Here is a 22,887-nt window from a genome sequence, read left to right as displayed (position 1 = left end):
AAAGAGTATTTGCGTGTATTTTCTCAGTTCCACTGAAAGTTAGTATTTCAGCTACCACAAAAAAAAAAGGCAAGTTGCATATGCTAAAGCCTAATACCCATAAGTATGTTTCATTACATCACCTAAAATAACACAAATGATGGTATTCTAAAGGCAGAAAGAAGGGCCAAAGCCAGAATTTTAAAACACTCAGTATATCTACGTTATTTTAAGTATCAAAAATCAAAATCCCAAATGCAGATTAAAGAAATAAGACTTCTGATGAAAATTTAAAACAGATATAAGAACAGAAATAATATTTGGTATAAGTCATGTGGCTCAGTCAAGTTTTTAGGTTTCTAAGACTAAAAATCAAAATAAGTAGCTATTTGAGCAATTTAAGATATCCATCCTTTTGCACACCAATTACAGAAGTACACTACGTGGAACTGGTAACAAGTGTGTCAGGTATACTTTAATTTGCTGAGCTAGTGAAGCATACAATTAGCTCATAGTAGTGAAGCACAAGTTCACGTTTAGAGGTTAGTATTACCTCATAGGCTGGAATTTACACCACAGTTAAATTTGTAAGAAACCTTCCAATTATGAGGTACAAGGTGATTCATTTCTGCCTTTGGTATATAACTAACTGCCCAGTTACTCTTTCTCGCTGTAGTGGTTCATGCCTGTACATTTCCACAGAGCAAAATTTAAAAATTTAGAAAGCAACATCCTGTTATATTATATTTATTTCTTAAGACAATCGCTGTTTTCAAGAATACTTTCTGCTTTTGTAGACCTCTTTAGGAGGTTCTGCTTGCTATCATAGGTTGTTTAAGCAAGAACAGCAGTCACTTAAGAGGTAAATTTTAGAAATATTTGAAATTTTATTAGCGAAAATAGTCTTTTCAAAATTATGGCAGTTCCCATATCCTATCCCTAAACTATTTTTCAAGAGCTTAAACCTCTAAGAAGCACAGAAATAGGAAACAGGAAGTCAGGTCATCATTTTTAAGAACCTTACCAAGCTTGCAGAGATCTTAGTGACATCTTCAACATTTAAAAATAAAATCAGTGTAACACTGTTATCAATAACTGTCATGCATAAGCGGTCAGTGAACTTCAACACAATGCAAAGGCAAAGCACAGACGTGGCTGTGCACAGAGTATCATAATGCAAAGAGCTTGGAAAGGGGAGAGAAGTTAACTCGGGTGATCTGGAAGATGGAAAGAAGTGCTCTGGATAGGATAAAGGAATAGGAAAAGAATAAAGTATTGAATGGAGAAGGAGGAGGGAACACATACTTCCCTGGGAAATGTGAGATAAGGACAGCATACTGAAAATGAAAAAGGAATTGAAGGAAACTGGAACTAAGCAAAAAGATTTATTTATAAGAAACGCTTTTCTAGTTTCCATCCTATAACCTAGGTTTTCCTCCCAACTTTTACCTCTTAGGCTTTTTTTTTTCAGGTTCTCAGTTTCCCCTTCCTCTCCCATTTTGAGGTCTGCTCAGGTTTAGGGTTTTGGGGGGTTGTTGTATTTATTTTATTTTATTTTTAATCTGCCTTTCTAACACACTCTAAAGAGTCTCATGCCAATGCAGAGCACAATAGAAACTCTCAACGGGGTGCACAGATTACAGAGGATTACTTACAGTAAGGAGACATCAAACACACTTTGACATCATTCTAGTATCAGTCCAAATTGGCATGGCGGAATTTGAAAATGAACCCCATCAAGTATGATAGGCAGCCAAAAGGAACTCACTGAAGTTTTATGTAAGAATACAAGACACGCAAAGGGGAGTTCAGCAAGGAAAATATGTTAGAAAAGCAGAATCCATTAGATTAGAATTATTTATACCATATAATAGTTACTATATTAGTTCTGAGATTTTTAACTACTCAATTCTTACTTTTCAGATATGCATCTCTGACGAAAAGAACTCTCTTAAAATATAGCATATTTACAGGTTATGCCCAGCCATAAAAATCTACCCACTTCTGTGGAATTTGAATCGCCTAGTCAAACTGCGAAACAACAAGGAATTCTTGTTGAAATAGCAGTGAAATTCATTCTTCATTCAATTAAGTGATGAAATGTTAAGTGTCAAATTTTTGTACATTTCCAAAATAAGTGGTTTCAAAAGTTTTATTTTCGATTTGTGTTCTTAACCAGTACCAAAACCAAACAGGAAGAGATATTTCATCAGATCTGGTTAAACCGAGTTTGGTATAACCACAGGGCTTGTTATCCCAACCATTTTAACAGTAGCTTAAATTCAACAAGTTTATTTCATTATTGCATATCTGTTTAATTTTTGAGTTTTCATTAAACCAGGTGAAAACTGATTATTTGAACTGATTTGGATTAATCAGGTCTGACCATGTGCACACAAGCAGACTGCAAATGTGTGAACGGGAAACTTGCAAGGGAATGATTTGGAAAGGGACGTTGCAAAGGTAAAGTTTAAAGGGGAAAGCCTTGAACTACAATTTGAAGAAAAGGCCAGTAAAGGAAAAGAAACTGGCCACACCAGGGCTGGTAGTCTCTTCTGTCCTACGGAAGGAGCAGCTGACTTGAAAGTTCCCAGCCTATGTTGCAGCCAAAGTGAAAATTACCTTGCTCTTTGGATCTCCTGCTGGCTCTAAAACTAGAGGGATGTCCTGATCAGGGACCAAGCAGGGCGTAGTTATGTCCTGGAAGAAGCAACAAACAATTCTGGTGTGGCCTATTTTTGGCTCACAGGTATTTGGAATCTAAGCAATGCTCAGTGCTTGCTCATTGAAGGTCATAGTCCTAGATGATGAAGAGTGTCTCAATAGCTTGCCCAGTCATTACCAAACAAGGGATATAGGGATAGGATGCATCAACCTCATTGCCAGTACATACACAATATGCTAGCAAAAAATAACCATTGAATGGGGGTCTTCATTGCTAACATAATCTAAAAGGAAAATCACTGTGGTCCCTAACTTTTCTTTACTTGAGTATGTAGAGTTAGGGAGCCAAACCCTGAAGAGACAAACAACAGTCACATTCCACAGCACCTGTAAGTCTCTCTCTGTCTTGAGCACAACTGATGCAATTGCATCTGTGGTCTTCAGCATCGAAAATGTCTCAAGGAAAAAGACCTAACTGAATTTTATCCTAGCTTGTGAGAAATAACACTGTTGCTACATTTCCCACTTTAGTGTGTATTTTGGAACTAAACAGTAATAGAAGAAAATTAAACAATGATTATAGACCCCTTTGGCACATTAAGGCTGGCTAAATCCTGGTCATTTCGGTGCGCCTGTCACATTTCATTAATACAGCGTCCATGCTGTGCAAATACTAGATCCCAGCACCTAAAAAAATAATGTGGTGGGTCTTCAGATAGGCACACTACTTGAACTTGGAAAAGCGTCACATTATTTTCATCCCAAGAAAGCCATGAATAACAACATGGTGCTTCTACTAAATATTGAACCTGCTAAAGTGACAATGATGAGAGCTTACTAAAACACTGTGGAAAGGAGAGCTTGTTGCTGGGGAAAAGCACGGAGTTAAAACTGGAAGATTTTGCTATACACAAGAATTGACACCTGACTATAAAGACAGACACATAAGGAAATAATGAGAATGAAAGGAAGGCACAGGAAGAAGTGAAAGGACAGTAATGGGGGGTGGCTGAGCAACACAGCAGTGAAGCTGACAAACAGCAAACAATTATGAAAATTAGTGAATTGTAGCAAGAGGATATCCTGTTCTCACAAACAAGGGAAAGTCATGAAAGACAACAAAAGTAATGAACTCCAACTAAGGCCATTTTTACTGTCAGTGCCTGTGATTAGCTATCAAAATATTATTTTTTTTCCTTTTAAAGCAAGCTCATTCAGTGTATTATATCTTCTTAACAGTGTACAGTTTTCCCTACTTACATGTGCTTTCCAGTCAAAGATTGTTATGACTGATTGCTCCATTTTTCTAAACTTTCATTTACACCTTATTACAATACGGGATTAATTTAGTAAACACACTAGGAGTCGTTCTGTGTGCAATCTCAAATCAGTGATGATGATCCAATACCTTGATTACTAGCTATTGGCACACTTGAGTATGTGATCTAGCTGAACATTCTGTCTTCTGAAAGCCACACATTTTAAGATTTGAGTCATCTAAATGTTCATGTTATTCATTACATGGTGAAGGTTTTCTGTCTTTTGATTCCTAATTTAGTTTCTTTAAACCACACCTATATCCTAAGTGTAACGTAGGAAAATTCACAGTTAACTGTTCACTTGAAACAGTTCTTCAAGCAGTTCAGAACATTATGCACTGGCTATTTAAAATACATAAATACATAATATACTTTCTTCCATTTCGATTTTCATTTATCCTTTCTCAAAAACTTTAATCTTTTTCTTTTATCTTTTTCTTGATGCCTTGACACATCTCTTTTTCTTCCCACAAGACCTATTGATAGGGTAAGACATGAAAGATACAACTCGCATATGGTTTAACCATCAGTAACCATCTTTTGTATGCTGTTCAAAAAAGAAAGTGAGATAGCATCTTTATTTCATGACAACTCTCCAAAATGACTGAAATCTTTGTATCTTGCATGTAAATGAGAGAATATTTTAAAACTAAATAAATACAACAATTCTTTCTGCGGACCTCGGAAAGTGCAGAGTAGTAGTGCAGAAGTTATGAATCATTATCAGTCTGACCTATGAGCAATTCTACTGACTTTTTTTCTTTTTCAGTGTTAATTTTGATATATTATACCAAATGTGCTTGCATTTTTTAAATTCAGTCACAAGAAATATCCAAGACAGGCAAGACAGAGTAACCTCACTGGTGCACCGCACACTTTGGATGCTGTGCTGTTTTTTAGCCATCCTTAATGCTAAAGATATTCTGAATTATTATATGAGCAAAGGGAATTCTCCATAAATAAAATCAGTACACTGCAGTTTTCTGTCTTCACAAGCAGGCACCTTGAAGGATATAGTTAAGCATTTATTACTGAACTAACACGTTAATAAACATTTCAAGATCTGTAATATAAGGATTAAGTAGAATCATTTAAAAAATCTTACTACATGCATATTTTAACCTTAAGACTATTTTCAAGCTTCATTCCATTTGATGTTTAAAGCATACATAAGATGTAAATCCAGTTCAAACTGAAAATAACTCATTCACCACAGGCAACATTACCTTTTAATAATATCAAGAAATGAGGGACATAGAATTTTCATAGTATCTAATTCAGGAACTTATCCTATGAGATTTCTAATGCTTTATAATATTTCAAGAAAAAAAAACAACAACCAACCAACAATTGAGTCACACTTCATATAAAACAATTTTTGAAATCAGCATTACTTTAAAAAAAACCCTCAGTGTGAACCATTTATAACGTAAAATTACAATGAAAAGTTAAAAAACATACCTGTTGCCTGTTACTGGGCATATATGGAAGCATTGTTGATACATGAAACATTAACTCATAATCTTTATAGGTAGTATAGAGAGAATGAGTTCCTGTTGAATCAGCTGAAAATGAATTTAATCGCAAGAAGGTCAGTAAAACAAAACAGTCACACTACTCTTTAGGACACCACTCTTTGCATGCTACGATTTAAATCTATTAATGCAATTTAAAAGTTTTTTTCAGTAGAGCAAACCCATTTTTCAGCAGCTAAAGACCTATTCTTTGTTTTCATATTATGACATAAAAAGATCCTGCAAGAAACTGCTCAAAGAGTTTTCTGTCTGAGGCCTAAATTATGTGATTTCGAATATATTGGCATTTCATAAAAAAACCTACAAACACTTAGATACTTGAGTACAGTTTTATATAATATATATTTTCATTATTTAAACCATTAATAAGAACAATTGACTAATCCCATACTTTACCAAAAATAAACTCACAATGCCACTTCAAATCTGGCATTAAAACACATAACGCAGCTCAGACATTTTAAAAACATAAAATATGTATGTAATACATTGTAGTACAATGTCAAATAATTTTATTGGCAATTTTCAGATCTTTAAAAATTAGTAAAATATTTCATATATAATATGACTTAATATTTTTATTTCTTGTATTTAGAAAATTTATTTAATAATAGAGTTAACATTTCAGAATGTTTACAGGTAATTAGAGCAGTTTTACTCTGTAGTCATAAATTAATCCTTTTTATTCCCCCTCTTTAATATGCATGGATAATTTAAGTAAGTACAATTAACTTTAAAGCACCCTATTAAGTCAAGACATTTACCAATTTTTCTTCTCTTTTTCCATGTTCACTCATTTTTTAAATATAATTTTATGTTATCTACACCAATAAACATTCTCCAGCACTTTCTTCCATACACTATTTAACGTTTTGGGGTTTGGTTTTGTTTTAAATAGTAACTGTATTCCAAAAAGAAATTGATTGGCCATGTTCAGTCTCTGGTTAAAAGTCTATAAACATTTTATACGTAAGTGTAAAATTCAACAGTAACCATACTGTATCTGAAGCCCTAAATCTGAAAATATTTATATGCGTGTATAATTTTGAACACATTCATATTACAACTGGCTTCATCAGTTATGTTTGTGCAATAATAAAATTAACTTCATTTATTAATATTGATGTAATATAAATTACAGTTACATGCGAAATAGGGAGCATAATTTCCTCTGAAGTTTCTTACTCAAATGTTGCTAAAAAACACATTATTGCACTCCTCTTAAAATCTTTGTTGACAATGTAATTCCATTATAACCATTCCATGGCATTTTAGAAAGACAGAGTTTTGAAGAGATGGAAGGTGGAAGTAAATTATACTGTGAAATACATATATCTGTCTAAACTACACTGACCTCAGCAACCCTATTTCCTGACTCCTTTTGCAATTACTTATTAAATAAAGTCAAATTATCTGGAATAGATATAGCACAAAACAGTCCCTTTAAATACTTATTACAGAAAGGCAGATTCCTTACCCGTAAATCAATGCTTTCCCAATACAACATTCTACTTAGTTAACTACTTTTGATTTAGCACCTTGATTTTGGAAATGAGCTAGCAAGTTTTTCTTTTGGAATTTAGGTCCTTACACTAAGCAAGCTGAAATCTTCCAACTCAACAGATGCTTTACTGAACACCTACTAAGGCCCACTGTGATTAAATTTACATGACGGTTGCTACTACAAACATTACTCTGCTGACAATTTTAGTGAAAAAAAATTTATATCTGGGCTAACGTTTTTGCACCTCATTCTTCTCTGAACATTAGTTTTATTTCACAAAGTTTGAGAAAAATTGGCTAAACTATTTTTTCAGCTATGAAACGTTTCTGCTTTTTTGCAGAAAAGCACCTTTTACCAAGTGAAAGTGAAACAGCACTATTCCTCTGTAGATAGAAAGTTGCAATATTTCCTCAATTTCTTTCACCTTCATTTCTTTCTTTACAGGTAATAAGGACACTAAATGCAAACATAATCCATTATATCTATAGTATAATCCATAATTAAAGTCTGAACATTAAAAATGAGAATACTAATGTTCCAATAACAATATCTTAATTCCTCATTTCGAGTAGATTGATATGTTTTAAAAGACACGTTGAACAAATTATATACTGTTGAATTCGTAAAGTTTCCTCTAATTTTCTTATCACTTGATCTTGGGATCAAGAATTGCATGACATTAAAAATGCATTAAAAAGGGGCAGAAAAGAGTTTGTAGTTAATATATTCCACATGTTCTTCACATTTGCACTGGTTCTGACTTGGATGGAGTTAATTTTCTTCATAGCAGCCCATATGGTGCTGTGTTTTCTGTATGCGATCAAAACAGTGTTGGTAACACACCAATGTTTTAGCTATTGCTGAAGAGTGCTTGCACAGCATCAGGGCTTTCTCTGTTTTTTACATTGCCCCCCCATCCCCGGGAGTATCCTAGGGACGGACAAGAGTTTGGGAGGGGATGCACCCAGGACAGCTGACTTGATTGACCAAAGGGATATTCCATACCATTTAACACCATGCTTTACAGTAAAACTGGAGCAGGGAGAGTTTTTCCATGGTAGCTGATAGGAGGTGGCAAGTGACTGCCTTTGCATCACTTGCTTTTGTGGAGTTGGTTTGTTGGTTGCTATGGTGTTGGGTTGATATTTTGGTGGGTTTGGGTTGAGGTTTTTTTTGGGTGGGGGTTTGTTTTTTTTCTTCCTTTCCTTCACTTATTGAACTCTCTTAACTCAACTCACAAGTTTTTCTTGCTTTTGCCCTTCTGATTTTCTCCCACATCCTACTGGGGGGGTGAGCAAGCAAAGCAAGTGGGTGGGAGCTTACCTGCCAGACAGGTCAACCCATCAACCTACCCCAACATTCTACATTCTTACACAAGAAATGAACCAATTAATTACTTATTAAAATATTAAATAAACCAAATTTTTTAAAAATGAACTTTGAAAAGAAAAAACCCACAGCTAGTCAACCATTTGAGAATAGAAAAACTTAATAAACATGAACCCTACAAAAACTGAGCACAAAATATTACAGAAACATTGCGCCTACCAAAAATGCAGCTACTAGGGTTGAAATTACTACTCTACTCTGAACCTGCAGTCAGTCAGATCAATGTATTATCCAATTATATATACAACATGCAGTAATACTTGTTGTGCCATTATATTAAAAAAACAAGTATAACACAAAAAAGATGACAAGTCAGTATTTTCTACTTAATATAAAACTGAAGACTGTATCTTTGTGAACTCTCTTAATTCCATTCTGTTTGTTGCAAACTATGACAGGCCAATATCGTTACTGGTACACAGCATTAATAAAATATTAAAATTATGTTACTGAATGATACATAGACAATGCCAATCAGCAATTCATATTGAAGCATGGCAAATATAGAAACTGAATTTGTTTGACAGACCAGTGTATATTTTCATATGTAAAAATTACTAGGTGATATTTGGTCATGCTCTGATTGGGGAAAAAAAAGCAAAATCAAAACACCCTTACTCCTTTGAATTTTTCCATCTGTATTTATCAATTTGTCCCAGAAGTTTGACATCTACGGTGTGTTAATAAATATTTCTACACTTTAATTTGAAAAATGAGTTCTTATTCTGTACTGAAATAGGATGCAATAGTCTCTATCAAGCCTGAATTATTAAAGTGAAACAAGCATGAATTTAAGCAAAGAGGCAATAATGTTAATATAAATAAATGTGGTGCTTACGCCGGTTGACAGGGCTATGAAATTGCAGCTTTCCCACCTTGTAAGTCATAAATTAGAATCTGTCATAGGATTCAGCTCACTTTTCACCATTTCCCACCACTACTAGAGATGGAGAATGTGAAAGATTTCTTGAGTTGCAAAGCTGGTCTCCGTTCATTGCAAAAGCATGTTTTATCACCAACTTCACATATCTCATTTCCCACTGGGGATTGACCTGTGGTCAGTTTATCTGCACTGGGTACCAACCACAATGTACACGCACTAAACATTTCCAAAAATTTATACGACAAATTATTAAGTCTCTCTCCTTATGCTGCACAGGAGATGACAGTCCATCAGGGCACTACCAGTTCGTTTTAAGAGAAATTCTTTTATGACTCTGACACATCAGTGTTCAAATGTACCATTTAAAAAAAATTGAAAATCCAAATGTATTACAGTTAAATCAAGACTGATGTTGAAGTAGCAAAAACACACAAGAGATCAGGTGGATAAGTAGAAGGAGGAACAGAGAAGCAAATAAGAGGGCTTAGATCTCTGTGACTACCTGAAAGGCAAAATACCCCTTGTAAGAAAAGATCTTCTGTTAATTTCCTTTAAGTACATCTTTCTAAGCTTCCTTCTTGGCAGCTTATTTCTAACACCTCAGGGAACTTTCCCATTTGATTAGAAGAATAAGTAGAATTACACACACAAGTAGTAGGATTTAATAGTTTAAAAGTATGTACTTTGCTAACAAAAATAAGCCTTTTTCTGTTGTGCACAGGCCATATGCAGTACACAAAGAAAAAATTCTATTTTCAGGATGTAGTATGCAAGCTACCGCAAAAATAAGGATACAAATCGAATCATAGAATCATAGAATGTGTTGGGTTAGAAGGGACCTTTAAAGATCATCTAGTCCAAGCCCCCTGCAATGAGCAAGGACATCTTTAACTAGATCAGGTTGCTCAGAGCCCCGTCCAACCTGGCCTTGAATTTTTCCAGGAATGGGTCATCTAACACTTCTCTGGGCAACCTGTTCCAGTGTTTCACCACCCTCATAGTAAAAAAATTCTTCCTTATATCTAGTCTTTATATCCATAAAAATAGTATGTTACAATAAAGTTGATGAATACCTAGATATCCTTAGATAACAGCTCATAGTGATCAGTTGTCAAAATTCTGTTAAAACTACATTAAACTAAGAATGAGTTAAGTTAAATTTAAGGGCAGTGAAAAGCTGTCCTAATAAAGAAGTGTGCTAACATATCATTGACTTATCTAACAGCAATACTTCAGTTCCTATTTTTGCTACAAAATCCAACAAATTTGTACAATGAAATTATTATACTATTGCACCTAGGGAAACTGAAAGACGAGTAATAATGCAGTGGTTAGGCAGATCAATGTTTATCACCTGACAAATGACAACATGCTTACTGTGCATGTGTGAAAAACTAGAAAACTGAGAAAAACTTGATTGCTGCTTAAATATAAACATCAATATGTATGTTGATTAAAAAGAAGCACAAAAGTTTAGTTGAAATAAGGAAAATGGTCCCTTGTCACGACTCCATATTTTGAAATACGATTTTTTTTTGTGGTTTGGGGTTTTTTTTTTCCTTTTTAAGACCAAGATGTTAGAGTGTATCTGGAAAATTTTGAAATATAGAAAAAAATATCACTCACATAGTATGATTTCAACTAAGTGCAAACAAATGAACTAAATTGCTTTGATTTTCAGTTCCACTAATGCCACAGAAAAAGTAAATAACCTTTCAGACAAGGTGTGATACATGCTCTTAATATATGCTTCATCTTTTTCATTAACCATATAATCTTACTAATCAAAACCCAAAGTTAAAAGCATGAAAAGACAAAACAGGATTTGCAGAAGATCAACTGGATAATTCTAGTTTCTACCATAGGTCGGAAACATGACTTACTTTTATTATCTAGCTGAGCCCTGTATTTACTAAATCCTTTGAGCCGCACTCTCTGGCCCAGCAGGTCAAGGAACTCTTCAAAAGCTGGTCCTGCCATCTCATTGTTATACATTTCTTCCTCTGTGCTTTGGCCTGCTTTGCAATAAAGGATACCAATCTTATGTTGAAAACTCAGCTGAAATAAAAAAAAAAACACAACAAAGGATAGGAAAAATTACAGATGCAAAGGAAAGTCAATACTATCAATACTAGAACAAGTATTAATAATTAAAATATTAACACTGTTACAACCCCTGGCAGAAGTTATCTGAAAGTGGAAAGACAGATTCTCCCTCCCCACAGAAAGAGGGGAAAAAAACCCAACAACCCAAAACCAAAAAATCCAACAACTACCTGCAAAGAAAACATGATTGTCACTATCCAAACACAAATAAAAGCAGTACACAAAGACTTTTGATGTAGTTATCTATAAAAACACACTCTATTGCATGTTATAGTATAAGAATTTTCAGAAGTATACTTCAAACTAGAAATCAGATTGCAGTTAAATAGTTTTGTTAAACAAACTAGAGTCTCAATTCTAGAACGTTAAAAAGAGACAAAGTACTTCTATAAAAAATAGGTATAAAAACTATAAAAAGTTAAGTATAAAAAGAGACGATTGCTTCTTGAGCAGAGTATTGTCTTGTTTCTTAGCTTTTATGCATACTTAAGATGACAAACAGGAAACTCCATGTGAATGGATTAGTTCTATTATTCTTAACTGACAACTTTCAAAGGTTCAAACTGACACAGGTCATCAGTCACACCAGATGCCCTTACGACATTTATCTATATTCACAACCCATATCAACTCTCCGGCTGTAGACTTCTCTTAATCAAACTTCACAATTAGTGTCTAAAATGTGTGTTATGCAAAGACTGTATATATTCCCATTAGAGCAAAATGAGAACAGTCTGCTTCACCTTAGTGATATGTAACACATGGTCTGACACGTTAAGTGTATTGTAAAACTCAAATCCATAGGCATGCTACTGCACCCATGTTTTACCACAGCAATTTTGAGGAAAAGCTACAAGATGAGAATACTAAAAAGTCGATTCAAGAAAACATACATACACGAAAGAAGAAAGTGTCAAAAATATAATTTCAGACTTCAAATAATCCTTAACCTTCCCTCTTCAATAAATGCTGCATTTCTCCCTTGTAAGTGGAGAGCTGTATATAAGTCAGTTGCCAACAGTCAATTAAAAAAACAAAAACAAAGGAAAAAACCCAAAAAAAGCCTCCACTTCCCAAATCCTCATCACCCCTGGAGAAATAAAAGCTTTCACTATACTTTTACTAACCTAGTCTTCTGTGTTTTCATGACGTTACTGCTTTTTGAAGCTAGTATTCTTTCTTTGTCTCCCATGCAATTCAAGATTTAACTTGACGGCATTCTTGGATTAAATATTTACTTCCATGCACAACTAACACACAAAAAATCCCCAAGATGACCAAGTTAATGAAGATTTTTAAAGGCCATAGGTAGAATCATTGGCATAAATAATCTCATGTCCAAAAGGTAAATGTATTAAAATGAAGTAACAGGGAAATGCTAGACTATTAAAGTCAATAGCAAAACACTTCATAACTTCAATTAAACCTGGAGTTCTTTTTTTACTATGAAATTAAGCCTATCAGTGGGACAATTTCTTTTCATTTTAACTAGTACATACAGGCCTAGCTCCTTGATTTCAGCAGATCTATATTCATGGCAACGCACGCTACAGAATTTGGTCGACTGGTGTAGAAAACCTGCAGCACAGCAGGAATGAGTAATGTAGGATGGCAGCCTGCCCGCCTCTCTGGTGAGCCCCAATCCATCCTCTGCCTTCGATAACTGCTGTTAGGTAGGGGTGAGCCCTTGTGGAACATACTCTGGCAGGAGGCCACCAATCAGGGAGCAGTCAGGAACAAAGAACAGGCTTAGTAAGGACAGGAATGAGGAATGGTGCTGCAGTAAGGTTTCACCTGGGCAGCACAGAACACAGAAGAACTAGGACCGGTGCCAAAGTTTGATGTGGAATGGGAGGGATGACCATCTGAAATAAAAGGAGATTCTGGGTTATGGATGCACCGTAGGAGCTGCCTGAGTCAGACTGGTGACCTCTGGAGCAGGGCAGGGTTAAGGTACCAGGTTGCTCTTGTCATTTCCTTTTGACTGACATTAGATGCTATCCATCCAGGGTGCTTCCTTGTTGGAGTCCCATTTTGAAACACTGCCTGGAAAGAGTTAGGCATTTAACAAAGGTTCCAGATTGCACATTGGTGACTACTTTATTCAGTAGAAAGCTAGCATGAACATTGCATGGAGGAAACTGGAAGAGAACTGGTCATATAAATGTTAGAGTACAGGAAGCACTGCTGTCACATGACACTTCCCAGCAGAGACTTAAATGACTATGAGCACACTGCCACCTCTATCCCAGCTCTGTGTCAAATAGTTTAGCTTAAGCCACAGGGAATTTAAGTTAATTTCCTCAACTTCACACTAGAATTGAGGAGTGCAGAAGTCAAATGCTAACTGAGCCACCAACAGTAGGGGCAGCAACTAACAGTAAAGAAGCACCTGGGCAAAATATTCAGTCTAGAAATACGCAGTCATGCTACTTCAGTCTTTCTGAGGAAACCAGTCATTCCTGAATTTGTTCATTAATATCAATATAATTCCAAACAGGAGTCAAGTGTATCTCTATCTTCCAAAACAACCTACCATCTCATAATTTAAACGTTGTCCTAGGAGACATTGAAGATGAGGATCTGAAACTCCCCAGCCCAAGGAAGGAATTAATCCTGGGGTTTCACTTCATGGACAAGTACTGTAAACAGTAGGCAATTATGTACAAATTTGATTCTACCAATACCACTATTCCTAAATACGGCAGCAGCTGCCAGCTCATTTGCAGTAATCTGAACCTCCTACCCGTGTGCTATGTGCATTCACGATTATGAAAATAGAAGACTTAAGCAAAAGAACTCTCATGCCAAGATCACGGGGACTGTGCAGAAGCAGAAATTGAGGTACCTTTAGAACATCAATGCCTAAGAAAGAAGTAACTAAATAAGCTTTAGCAGGATCTTCTCATGTGGTACATTTAACTGGCATGAAAAACTATCAGAATATTTAAAACTGATAAAGTTTGCCAGTTTTGAAATGGTACCGCATGCTTATTCAAGTCTTTTAAAGTAAATAATTGCAGATATGGTTCTGATTTCATGATTTCTAAATTAGAAATTTTACATTCCACATGTAACCCTATGTGACATCAGAAAATAATTTCTAAACCTTTTTAGCTACTTGGGTATATGATATGTATTCAATGTGCATAGCAGTCCTTCTTGACTCAGAATGTCTATGTTCTAGTCAGCATCACTCACTAATGAATTTTGGCATCTTGTTGTCTTCTTGTACAGTATAGATTCTTTATCATGTAGCAACAACCTGTTGACTTTCATCATGTGAAGATTTTAGAGTTTTTCTGGCAAAGAACTTCAAGATATACGCTCAACAGCCACTAAATATCACTGCAAGCAAAGCATCCAATTTCTCTGGGCTTTTTGTAAACTTCAGCCTTTGGCCTAGAGAGAAGTTAATATTCCCAGAGGATGTGAGGGGAACTAAAAAGCAAATATACAATAAAAAAAATTAACAGAAATGGAGAGCAGGAACCAGGGGGTAATTAGAGAGAGGTTAAAAAAAAATAAAAGCTTGTTCAGGTTACAGATAAATAGTTGACTTTTCTTGTAAATTTACAGCCAAATGTAATGCTGATCATCACATGCCAGAATAAGTTGGGAAAATGCAGATTATTTATATATTCAAATTAGGTCATCAATCCAATTTGCATCTACTTTCTACTGTGATTTTAGAGAGGAAGTTTTAGCTGCAAATATCCTCCGTAATCCAATACTAGACTTCACTGAAAAGTATGAAACAGGTAGAAAATGAAATCAAAACACCAAAACATAGTTCCTCAGTCTGCGGAGGAACTATGCAAACATTTAATACACCGTTACGCAAAACGAATATTATCCTGGTGACAGTATTAATCCTCTAGATCATGATTCATATTTTTAAATTTCATGACACTTCAGCCAGCCATCACCTTCAGTTGCCAAGCATAACTCTTTTTGTATTTGCTTGATTAATAAATTGAAAGCATCAAGTACATAAGAGGATTAATAGATCTCATGCCAGTTCTATGCACAGCTTTCTGTCTATGTTCAAGTAATTATCTCATAATAAGCAGCACATAAGATACATTACTATTACATTTTGCCTGGTGACAGCACATTTCACAACAGGACCAAATTTTCAGAACTGATCGCCCAAAACAAAGAGTAGTGCTGCTGTTTGTCAAAATTAGGAGTTGATGGTTAAAGACCAGTTCAGTGGACAATCTCCATTTCCCATTTGTGGGAAATACTTACAGTGAGTTTGGGAAACATTCAGATCAGGTCAAATAAAGTAGTACTCTACACTGCCTAGAACATGCTGCCCCTCTGAGCAGTGAATATTATTTATTAGATTAACCTAAACTCACTATGGAGCTCAAACAGGAAAGACAGAGAGCAACAGTACATCAGGAACTCCTATATTCAGTACTGAGTGCTTCTGATTTCGCTTCACTGTTTTACCAGAAGAACTGACAAACCCAGGAAAAAATAAGGACATTAGGCAAAATGAATTTTCAATTAAAAGTCCTCCTCAAAGACTACAGTGAATAAAAGTAGTAAAACATACATACAAAAAGAGCTTAACAATCTACCCAAAAAATCCAATCTTCTTCCTCTCTCTACATTTACTTAGTTTAGAGCAATTGTTACACCCACAAGAGAAGACAGAATAACTCTGGTAGACACCACCAATGTTAGATGTAATCACTAGACCCAAAACAGAATTAGCATTAAAAAAAAATAATTATACCATCATCATAATCAACTGGATCCATCAGCTGATTCAACTTGAACAGACAGATACTGAGTTTTACATAGAAAGTGCAATCTCCACTTTAAATGAACATGTTTTAAAAACATGGTTTTAAAAGTTGTTTTAAAAGCCACCACAAGCCTGTCCTTCACAGACTATTCAGAAGCTACAAATTTAATAACTGGCTTTGAACAAAGCAGATTCACTTTATTGAACCCAATAAGCCTCACCATTTCCTCTCCAAATTTAAGCTGTATGAATATTTCATTGCCATGCAGTTAATTCATTAGTCTCAATCACCATTTCAGTTGTTTGAACCCAGAAGCATTCTATTCTAGTAAGACTACTGCAAGCTAATCAGAAAATGTTATTGTAAAAAACAACCCAAAATTTCAGATGCAGAGACTTAATATGTTAGATCCTTTTGCCTCCTTACCTATACAAAATATTAATAAGATGTTAGATGTACTTTCATGTGCATTCAACATTTGTACACATTAAAGTGCAAATACAGATTGGGAAAATCACTTCTTACCATTGTTAAAAGTTTAGATATAATCTTTCTCTCACTTAAGTCATCTCCATAGACCAATATTTTTTTCTAAGCTGCAATGTATTTTAAAAATAATTTGCTTAGAAAAGCAAACCTCATTTTGTGAATGAAAATACATAAGTAGCTGCAAAACCAAGAGAGTGAATGGTCTGCATTACAGATCAATGCTTATTAAAATTACCTGTAAAATACTTAAGAATTTTTAAATTTTATTTTAATTAATAGTCTTTAAAGAAAAGTCACGTGCTACATACCCCTTGTTCATCCAATTTAAGCAGTTGTTCAGGTACTTTGGGTGAGTTGGAAGCCTGCCGCAGGCACTGAATGCTCAGCTCCGGTATTACATACTCTAGTACCTCTTTGAGAGGCAGACCTCTTGCTGTGCCATGCCGAGCAGTGGATGGTATAGCATCTTCTAAAATTGCTCCTCTAAGTGTAGTAAGCTGCAGTAACGGTAAAACATACAAAACATTTTTAGTTCTAATACCGCAAACACTTTTAAAGATATAAACTTCAGGTTTTGGCAAAAGCACGGAAGAAAGAATGGGAAGAATAAGATCCCTATTTTTAATTTTTTTTTAACAGTAAAAAGATTGCTAAATAACTTTTAAAGAGGAAACAGGCTCTTACTGTCTCAGTGACAAATACATTTTTTGTTTAAAGAAATGCACTGGTGATCTTATTAACAGGAAAACTAAAAATTGTTAATTTTAATGCCATACTACCCTAGCAGACGCAGTAGCTGAATGTGAGGCAAGACACAGCTAATGGCACCTTCATTTAACCCATCCACCTATTCTTTAAACCATGCAGCTTTATCTTCATTAGCTTTGGCAAAAAGAGAGTCGTTTCTTAGAAGTGAGTCAGCTGAATCACGTCTCCACACATAAATACAGCGACACCCCTTTTTGGCAATAAAAGAAAAACCTGGCCTAAAAAAATTTTATATATATCTGTTTCTGTATCTGTTTGTACAAGCACATGAGCTCAGAGGTATCAGGAGGTCTAGCTGATGCTTCTCTATGTCCTAATCACAATAAAAAGCAACAGGCCTACAGATTATGAAAATCTATAGTTGCTTGCTACCATAATAACATTGTGTATTTTCATACAAATGAAAGCTTGTTGCTGTGATAAAGAAGGAATTAGTTTGCAAGAGATACTAATTATCTTGAAACAGAAGTTGAGACTAGTCCTTCCACAAGGATCACAAGTGAGCTAATCTTCCAAATAAGACAATTATTTTTATCAACATATTAATATTCCTTCCACAAATCATGTATGTAGAAGTATATAAAAAGATCTCTCAGAAAAAAAGCCTCTAAGAAAGTATTTTGAAACAAAACACAAACGATACAAATAAGTCGTAGTACTAGCTTTCATATTTCCCCCCTCCCTTTTCCCCTGTATTTCTTAATCTTTTATTTCTATCATTAGAAATTTAACAACAAGCAGCTTGATCCAAATCTATCTTCTGCTTTGTTCATAGAATCACAGAATGGTAGGGATTGGAAGGGACTTCTGGAGATCATCTAGTCCAACCCCCTGCCAGAGCAGGGTCACCTAGAGCAGGTGGCACAGGAACACGTCCAGGCGGGTTTTGAATGTCTCCAGAGTTGGAGACTCCACCACCTCTCTGGACAGCCTGTTCCAGTGCTCTGCCACCCTCAGAGTAAAGAAGCTCCTTCTCATGTTTAGGTGGAAACCTAAACATGTTCTTATCATCTGTTCCTTTGCTTGCCCCTTGCAGTTCCCTTCAGCCAACTTACCTCCTCTTGGGTGCCCGATCAAAAAGAGAAAAACGTTATGCAGTACGGAAAAGGAAAACTTTGTTCCAGAAGCAACTACATTTACTAATGCTACAAGCAACATCCCTTTCCCGTTAGCAGATTTACTTTCAAAGTTAGCAACATATCCACACACAAACAACTAGTATCCGAAACTCTATGTTAACTTTTCCATTCCTTTGCAGAAATACTGAAAGAACATTACCTCACTTGTCCTGAAAACTATGCGATAGTTGAACTGAGATCCCTCTTTCTCCTTTGCATCTTCAACCTTCTCCCTCCGGATGCTGACTGCTACAGGCCCAAGATTTTCATCTATTCCAAAGTAGTTCTGATGCTCTTTTGAACAAGTGTGAATGAAGAGAGAAGAGAATAATGAATTACGAGTCTCCTAGAAAACATTCATCAAATCTCATTAAAAAGTTCTGCAGCAAGAAAAAAACATTTTTAATTAAGCTATGAGATCTGTAAATACACTGATCTTCTGAACTGCACAGTAAGTACATAAATTACAAAATGCTAATTTTTGGAGCAGAATGGTCATTCATATCACATTATTCAAATTACTGCAACTGCTGGTACTGCAACTGCTGGTACTGTGAAATAATTTTTTGCATTTTTTGTTACTATGAAATTAATCATTTTTCTTGATACTGTAAGAAACTACTTTGGAGAAACTTTACCTACATATAGTCTTCAACAAAAGCTAACAGCCTTCAAACAAATGAAGTGCTATGTAGCTTCCTTCATTTCATTCAATTTATTCTTATTTCAAGCTTTACAGTCAAAGCAGAAACTCAGTTTTAAGAAGCGAAAACTGAGGCTAGTAACTCTTCAGTCTGTGATGAATAGTTAAATTCATCCTTAAGCACCTGGCCCAGTTTGGGAGAGTAAAGCACTATCGACAGAAGAGCAAAATGAAGTTAAGAGACTATTTTAGCAGACTAGACAGATTCAAATTTATGGGACCAAAGAGTTACACGTTGAGGGAACTACTGTAAGGCCAGTCTTTATCACCTTTGAAAGGTCATAGTGAGGGGTTACACCCACCTTTAAAAAGGGCAAGAAAAAGGGGCAGGGAAGCTATAGACTAGTCACCATAAACCTTAGTTCCCAGGGAGATTAAGGAACAAATTCTCATGGAAGACATTTCCAGGCATATGAAGGACAAAAAGATGCTTAGAAACAGCCTGCATATATTTACCAAATGCAAATCATGCATGACCAAGCCAGTTGCTTTCTACAATGAGATGACTGGCTTTATGGATGAGGAAGGAGCAATGAACGTCAACTACTAGTACTTTAGCAATGCGTTTTACAGTCTCCATTCCTGTAGCTAAACTGAAAAGACACGGTTTGGACATACAAATTACAAGGTAGACATAAACTCTGTGGACACCTGACCTCAAAGGACTGTGATTAGTAATACAAATTCCAATTTGTGGCCAGTTACTAAAAGGTTTATCAAAAGTTTATCGTGGACCTGCTACTGTTTAATATTTTTTTAAATTCTAAATGATGGAATGGAATGCATCCTCAGCAAATTAATGTACATGACCAAGCTCAAGTAGAACAGTTCATGTATCATAGGTTAGGGCTGTAGTTGGGTGTAACAGATGAGGGGGAATAATCGGCAGGCTTTTAACAAATGAGTAACGTGTGCACAGGGCACATACTGAAACGCATAAACCTTGCAGCATGTCACAAAAGCGGGCAAAGGAGGTTAACTCACCCACTCAGGTAGAGTCCTATAGCTGTGGGCTCTCTGCGCTTCACTGCCCGCTCTCCCCTTCCCCTGGAGGCTGCTGCTGAGCTGGGACAGCTGAGCTGCCTGTGAAGCCACTCCTAACCCACTGAAGTTTTCAACCTGACGTGCTAAAACAAACTCTCCCTTTGACAATCTGATAAAATGGACTGACAAAGACCTGTATCTGAAGCAGAACAAGCTCATCCAACAGCATAGGTTGGGGAGCAGCTGCGTCAGGAGCAGCTCTGTGGAAAAGGATTGGGAACCCTGGTGAGCAACAGGCTGCACAGCAGCCAGCAGAACCCCCTGCAAAGGCGAAGGCTAACCACACTCTGGGCTGCACTAGCAAAAGCATAGCAACAGGTCAGGAGAAGACATTAGGCCTCTCCGGTACTTGTGAGGCCACATAAGGAGTAGTGTCCAGCTTTGGACAGAGTGGGACAAGGCCAGCAGACAACTACCAAGACAATTAGGGGCCTGGAGCATATAGCAGGTGAGGAGAGACTGAAGGAGACGGGCTTTTGCAACCTGGAGAAGAGCAGGTTAAAAGGGGCGAAATAACTGCAGGATCCCACTAGCTGATGACGGGGTTATAGAGGAGAGCCAGACTCTTCTCTAAGGCACAGAGAGAAAGGACAAGATGCAACCATCACAAGATGCAGCCCCTCATTGAGGGGAATCAAACACAGGAACAAGCTGCCAAGTGAATTTGTGAAATCTCCATCCTTAGAGATGGTCAAAAGCTAAAGGGACAGCTAAAGGGGAGTAGGTTCTGAGCAACCTATTCAGAACCTCGTCCCATTAAAGGCAGCTTTAAATAGGGAATTAAACTGGATGACCTTCAGAAACGTCTTCCAATCCAATTTACACTATAATTCTATATTTTAAAGAGCAATGAAGTAATAGACTAATTTATACTTTTAAGATTGTCTGGATTAAAACCACTTTGCTAGCATTTTTGAGTTAGTTCAATACTTTTTTTTTTTATAAAAACAATGTATTCATAGAACTGCACAAGGAAGTTTTGGCAAAATGTCTTTCACTGAGAAGTCATCCATACTCTCAGAATGGATACAAAAAGAAGAAGTTATCTCTACATAAATGGCAGTCTTATTCATCAAATCAATTTTAAATTAAGATTTTTGAAAGGCTACTGGAAACTATCTATAAAATATGCTGGTGGTTACTGTTCGTCTCCAAGTGGAGAGAAAATGAGATGAGTAGCAGCACATTACAACTAGCACCCTTTTTTTGGAAGGAACACCTGAGATTAAAGAGGCACAGACATTAAATTATTCTCTCATGCTCACCAACTACACTCCTTCCCCAGCCAGAGCAGTCTACCTGCATGGATAAATTATACCTCGTGGATTTTCCAGTATTAAATTAAAACTTTGAGCCTTAATGGGCAAATTTTTCAAATGGAACAGGATTTTACAGACCAGAAAGAGAGAATCAGAGGCCACACACTTTCAACAACATAAAAACTCCCCACAGCTGCAGATTCAGGCCGTCACAAAAGGTAAACTTCTCAGTTAGGGTTTCTATAGCCTTCAATTTTGATGTTAATCTAGAAAAGGGTATTACATATTTACTAGATTTCTTGCCTGCAGTATTACTGAGCAGAAAAAAGCAAGCTTGGCCGATAGCTACTTATTTCTTGTAGAATGAAAGACACAAACCCAAAGACATTATTTATGTACATTAAAAATAAAATACATAAAAACAGTTTCAAGCATGGGAATTAAAGAAGCTGAAGTAAAAGAAAGAATAGCATGGCTACTGATATTCTGGGAGTTGGGGAAAACATTTTTAATTCAAGGCACTTTTTAAAAAAAAATCTCATAAAGTACAAACTCATTAAGTTCATTTAAATGTATTTATGTTGATTTAAAAGTATCGACTAGAGAGAGGAGATGAAAATAAGTGCTATTTTCTATCTGTTTAAAGAGAGATGGTAAAATATTCCTCATTTTTCACTTTTTCATTTTGAGGAATCATTGTTAACTTTTCTTCTAATACAAGAGTCTTCTACAAAACTGAGTTAATACCAAAAGCTTCCTAAGCCTGTACATTTCTTCTAAGACATTTTTTCAGTTTCATATCAGCAGTTGATACAATAGCATATTAAGAAATGGTTGCAAGCATCCCTCAAACAAAAAGCATGGTAGTAATAGTCAAGCCTTAAGGTATTATGAGAATAATTGCACAAGGGTAAAAAGAACAAGTCAACGATAATAAAAGCCTATTTCAATTATTCTCTTTAAAAATCAACATAGCTTTTTTTCCCTTCTTATCCCTTTTTATCCCACAAAAATATATTTCACTAAAGGACACCATTAATAAATCAAAACCATGAAATAAAATAAAATATTCTAGCTTTTACAAACCTTAACTGAAAACTGAGAAGATATTTTCCATAAACATTAACATATTTTGCATCAGTCGTGTTGGACTTGATTTTAACAATAGTTACAAAGCTTATAAATATGCAGTATAAAACTACAGCTCATTTAAGACGACACTGAATTCCAAATCTCTCATTTCTTGAAAGGGAATGGAATAATTAGTGCTACATGTGCCAGGGTGTTTCTTCCATGCATCTTAAAACAGAAATAAAACTTGTATCCTGACAAGTGCCAATTATGAAACTGTGAATTAAATCAAA

The 22,887-nt window shown here is 35.7% G+C and overlaps 1 protein-coding gene across 3 annotated transcripts in view; it reads right to left on the bottom strand.

The window, feature by feature from the left end:
- SIPA1L2 (signal induced proliferation associated 1 like 2) overlaps positions 1-22,887 on the bottom strand; it is a 151,878-nt gene that overhangs the window by 61,938 nt on the left and 67,053 nt on the right. For all 3 annotated transcript variants that reach the window (XM_054194809.1, XM_054194810.1, XM_054194811.1), the window contains exons 4-7: positions 18,678-18,811; positions 16,940-17,128; positions 11,157-11,331; positions 5,424-5,527 (exon numbers count right to left, since the gene is read on the bottom strand). In XM_054194809.1, the coding sequence (XP_054050784.1) occupies positions 5,424-5,527; positions 11,157-11,331; positions 16,940-17,128; positions 18,678-18,811 (602 nt within the window). The remainder of the gene's footprint in view (positions 1-5,423; positions 5,528-11,156; positions 11,332-16,939; positions 17,129-18,677; positions 18,812-22,887) is intronic.

The sequence above is a fragment of the Rissa tridactyla genome, chromosome 3, assembly GCF_028500815.1.
Source record: "Rissa tridactyla isolate bRisTri1 chromosome 3, bRisTri1.patW.cur.20221130, whole genome shotgun sequence".
Taxonomy (NCBI): Eukaryota; Metazoa; Chordata; class Aves; order Charadriiformes; family Laridae; genus Rissa; species Rissa tridactyla.
The sequence above is the reverse complement of the archived record's forward strand: the minus strand, read 5'-3'. Positions and strand labels throughout refer to the sequence as shown.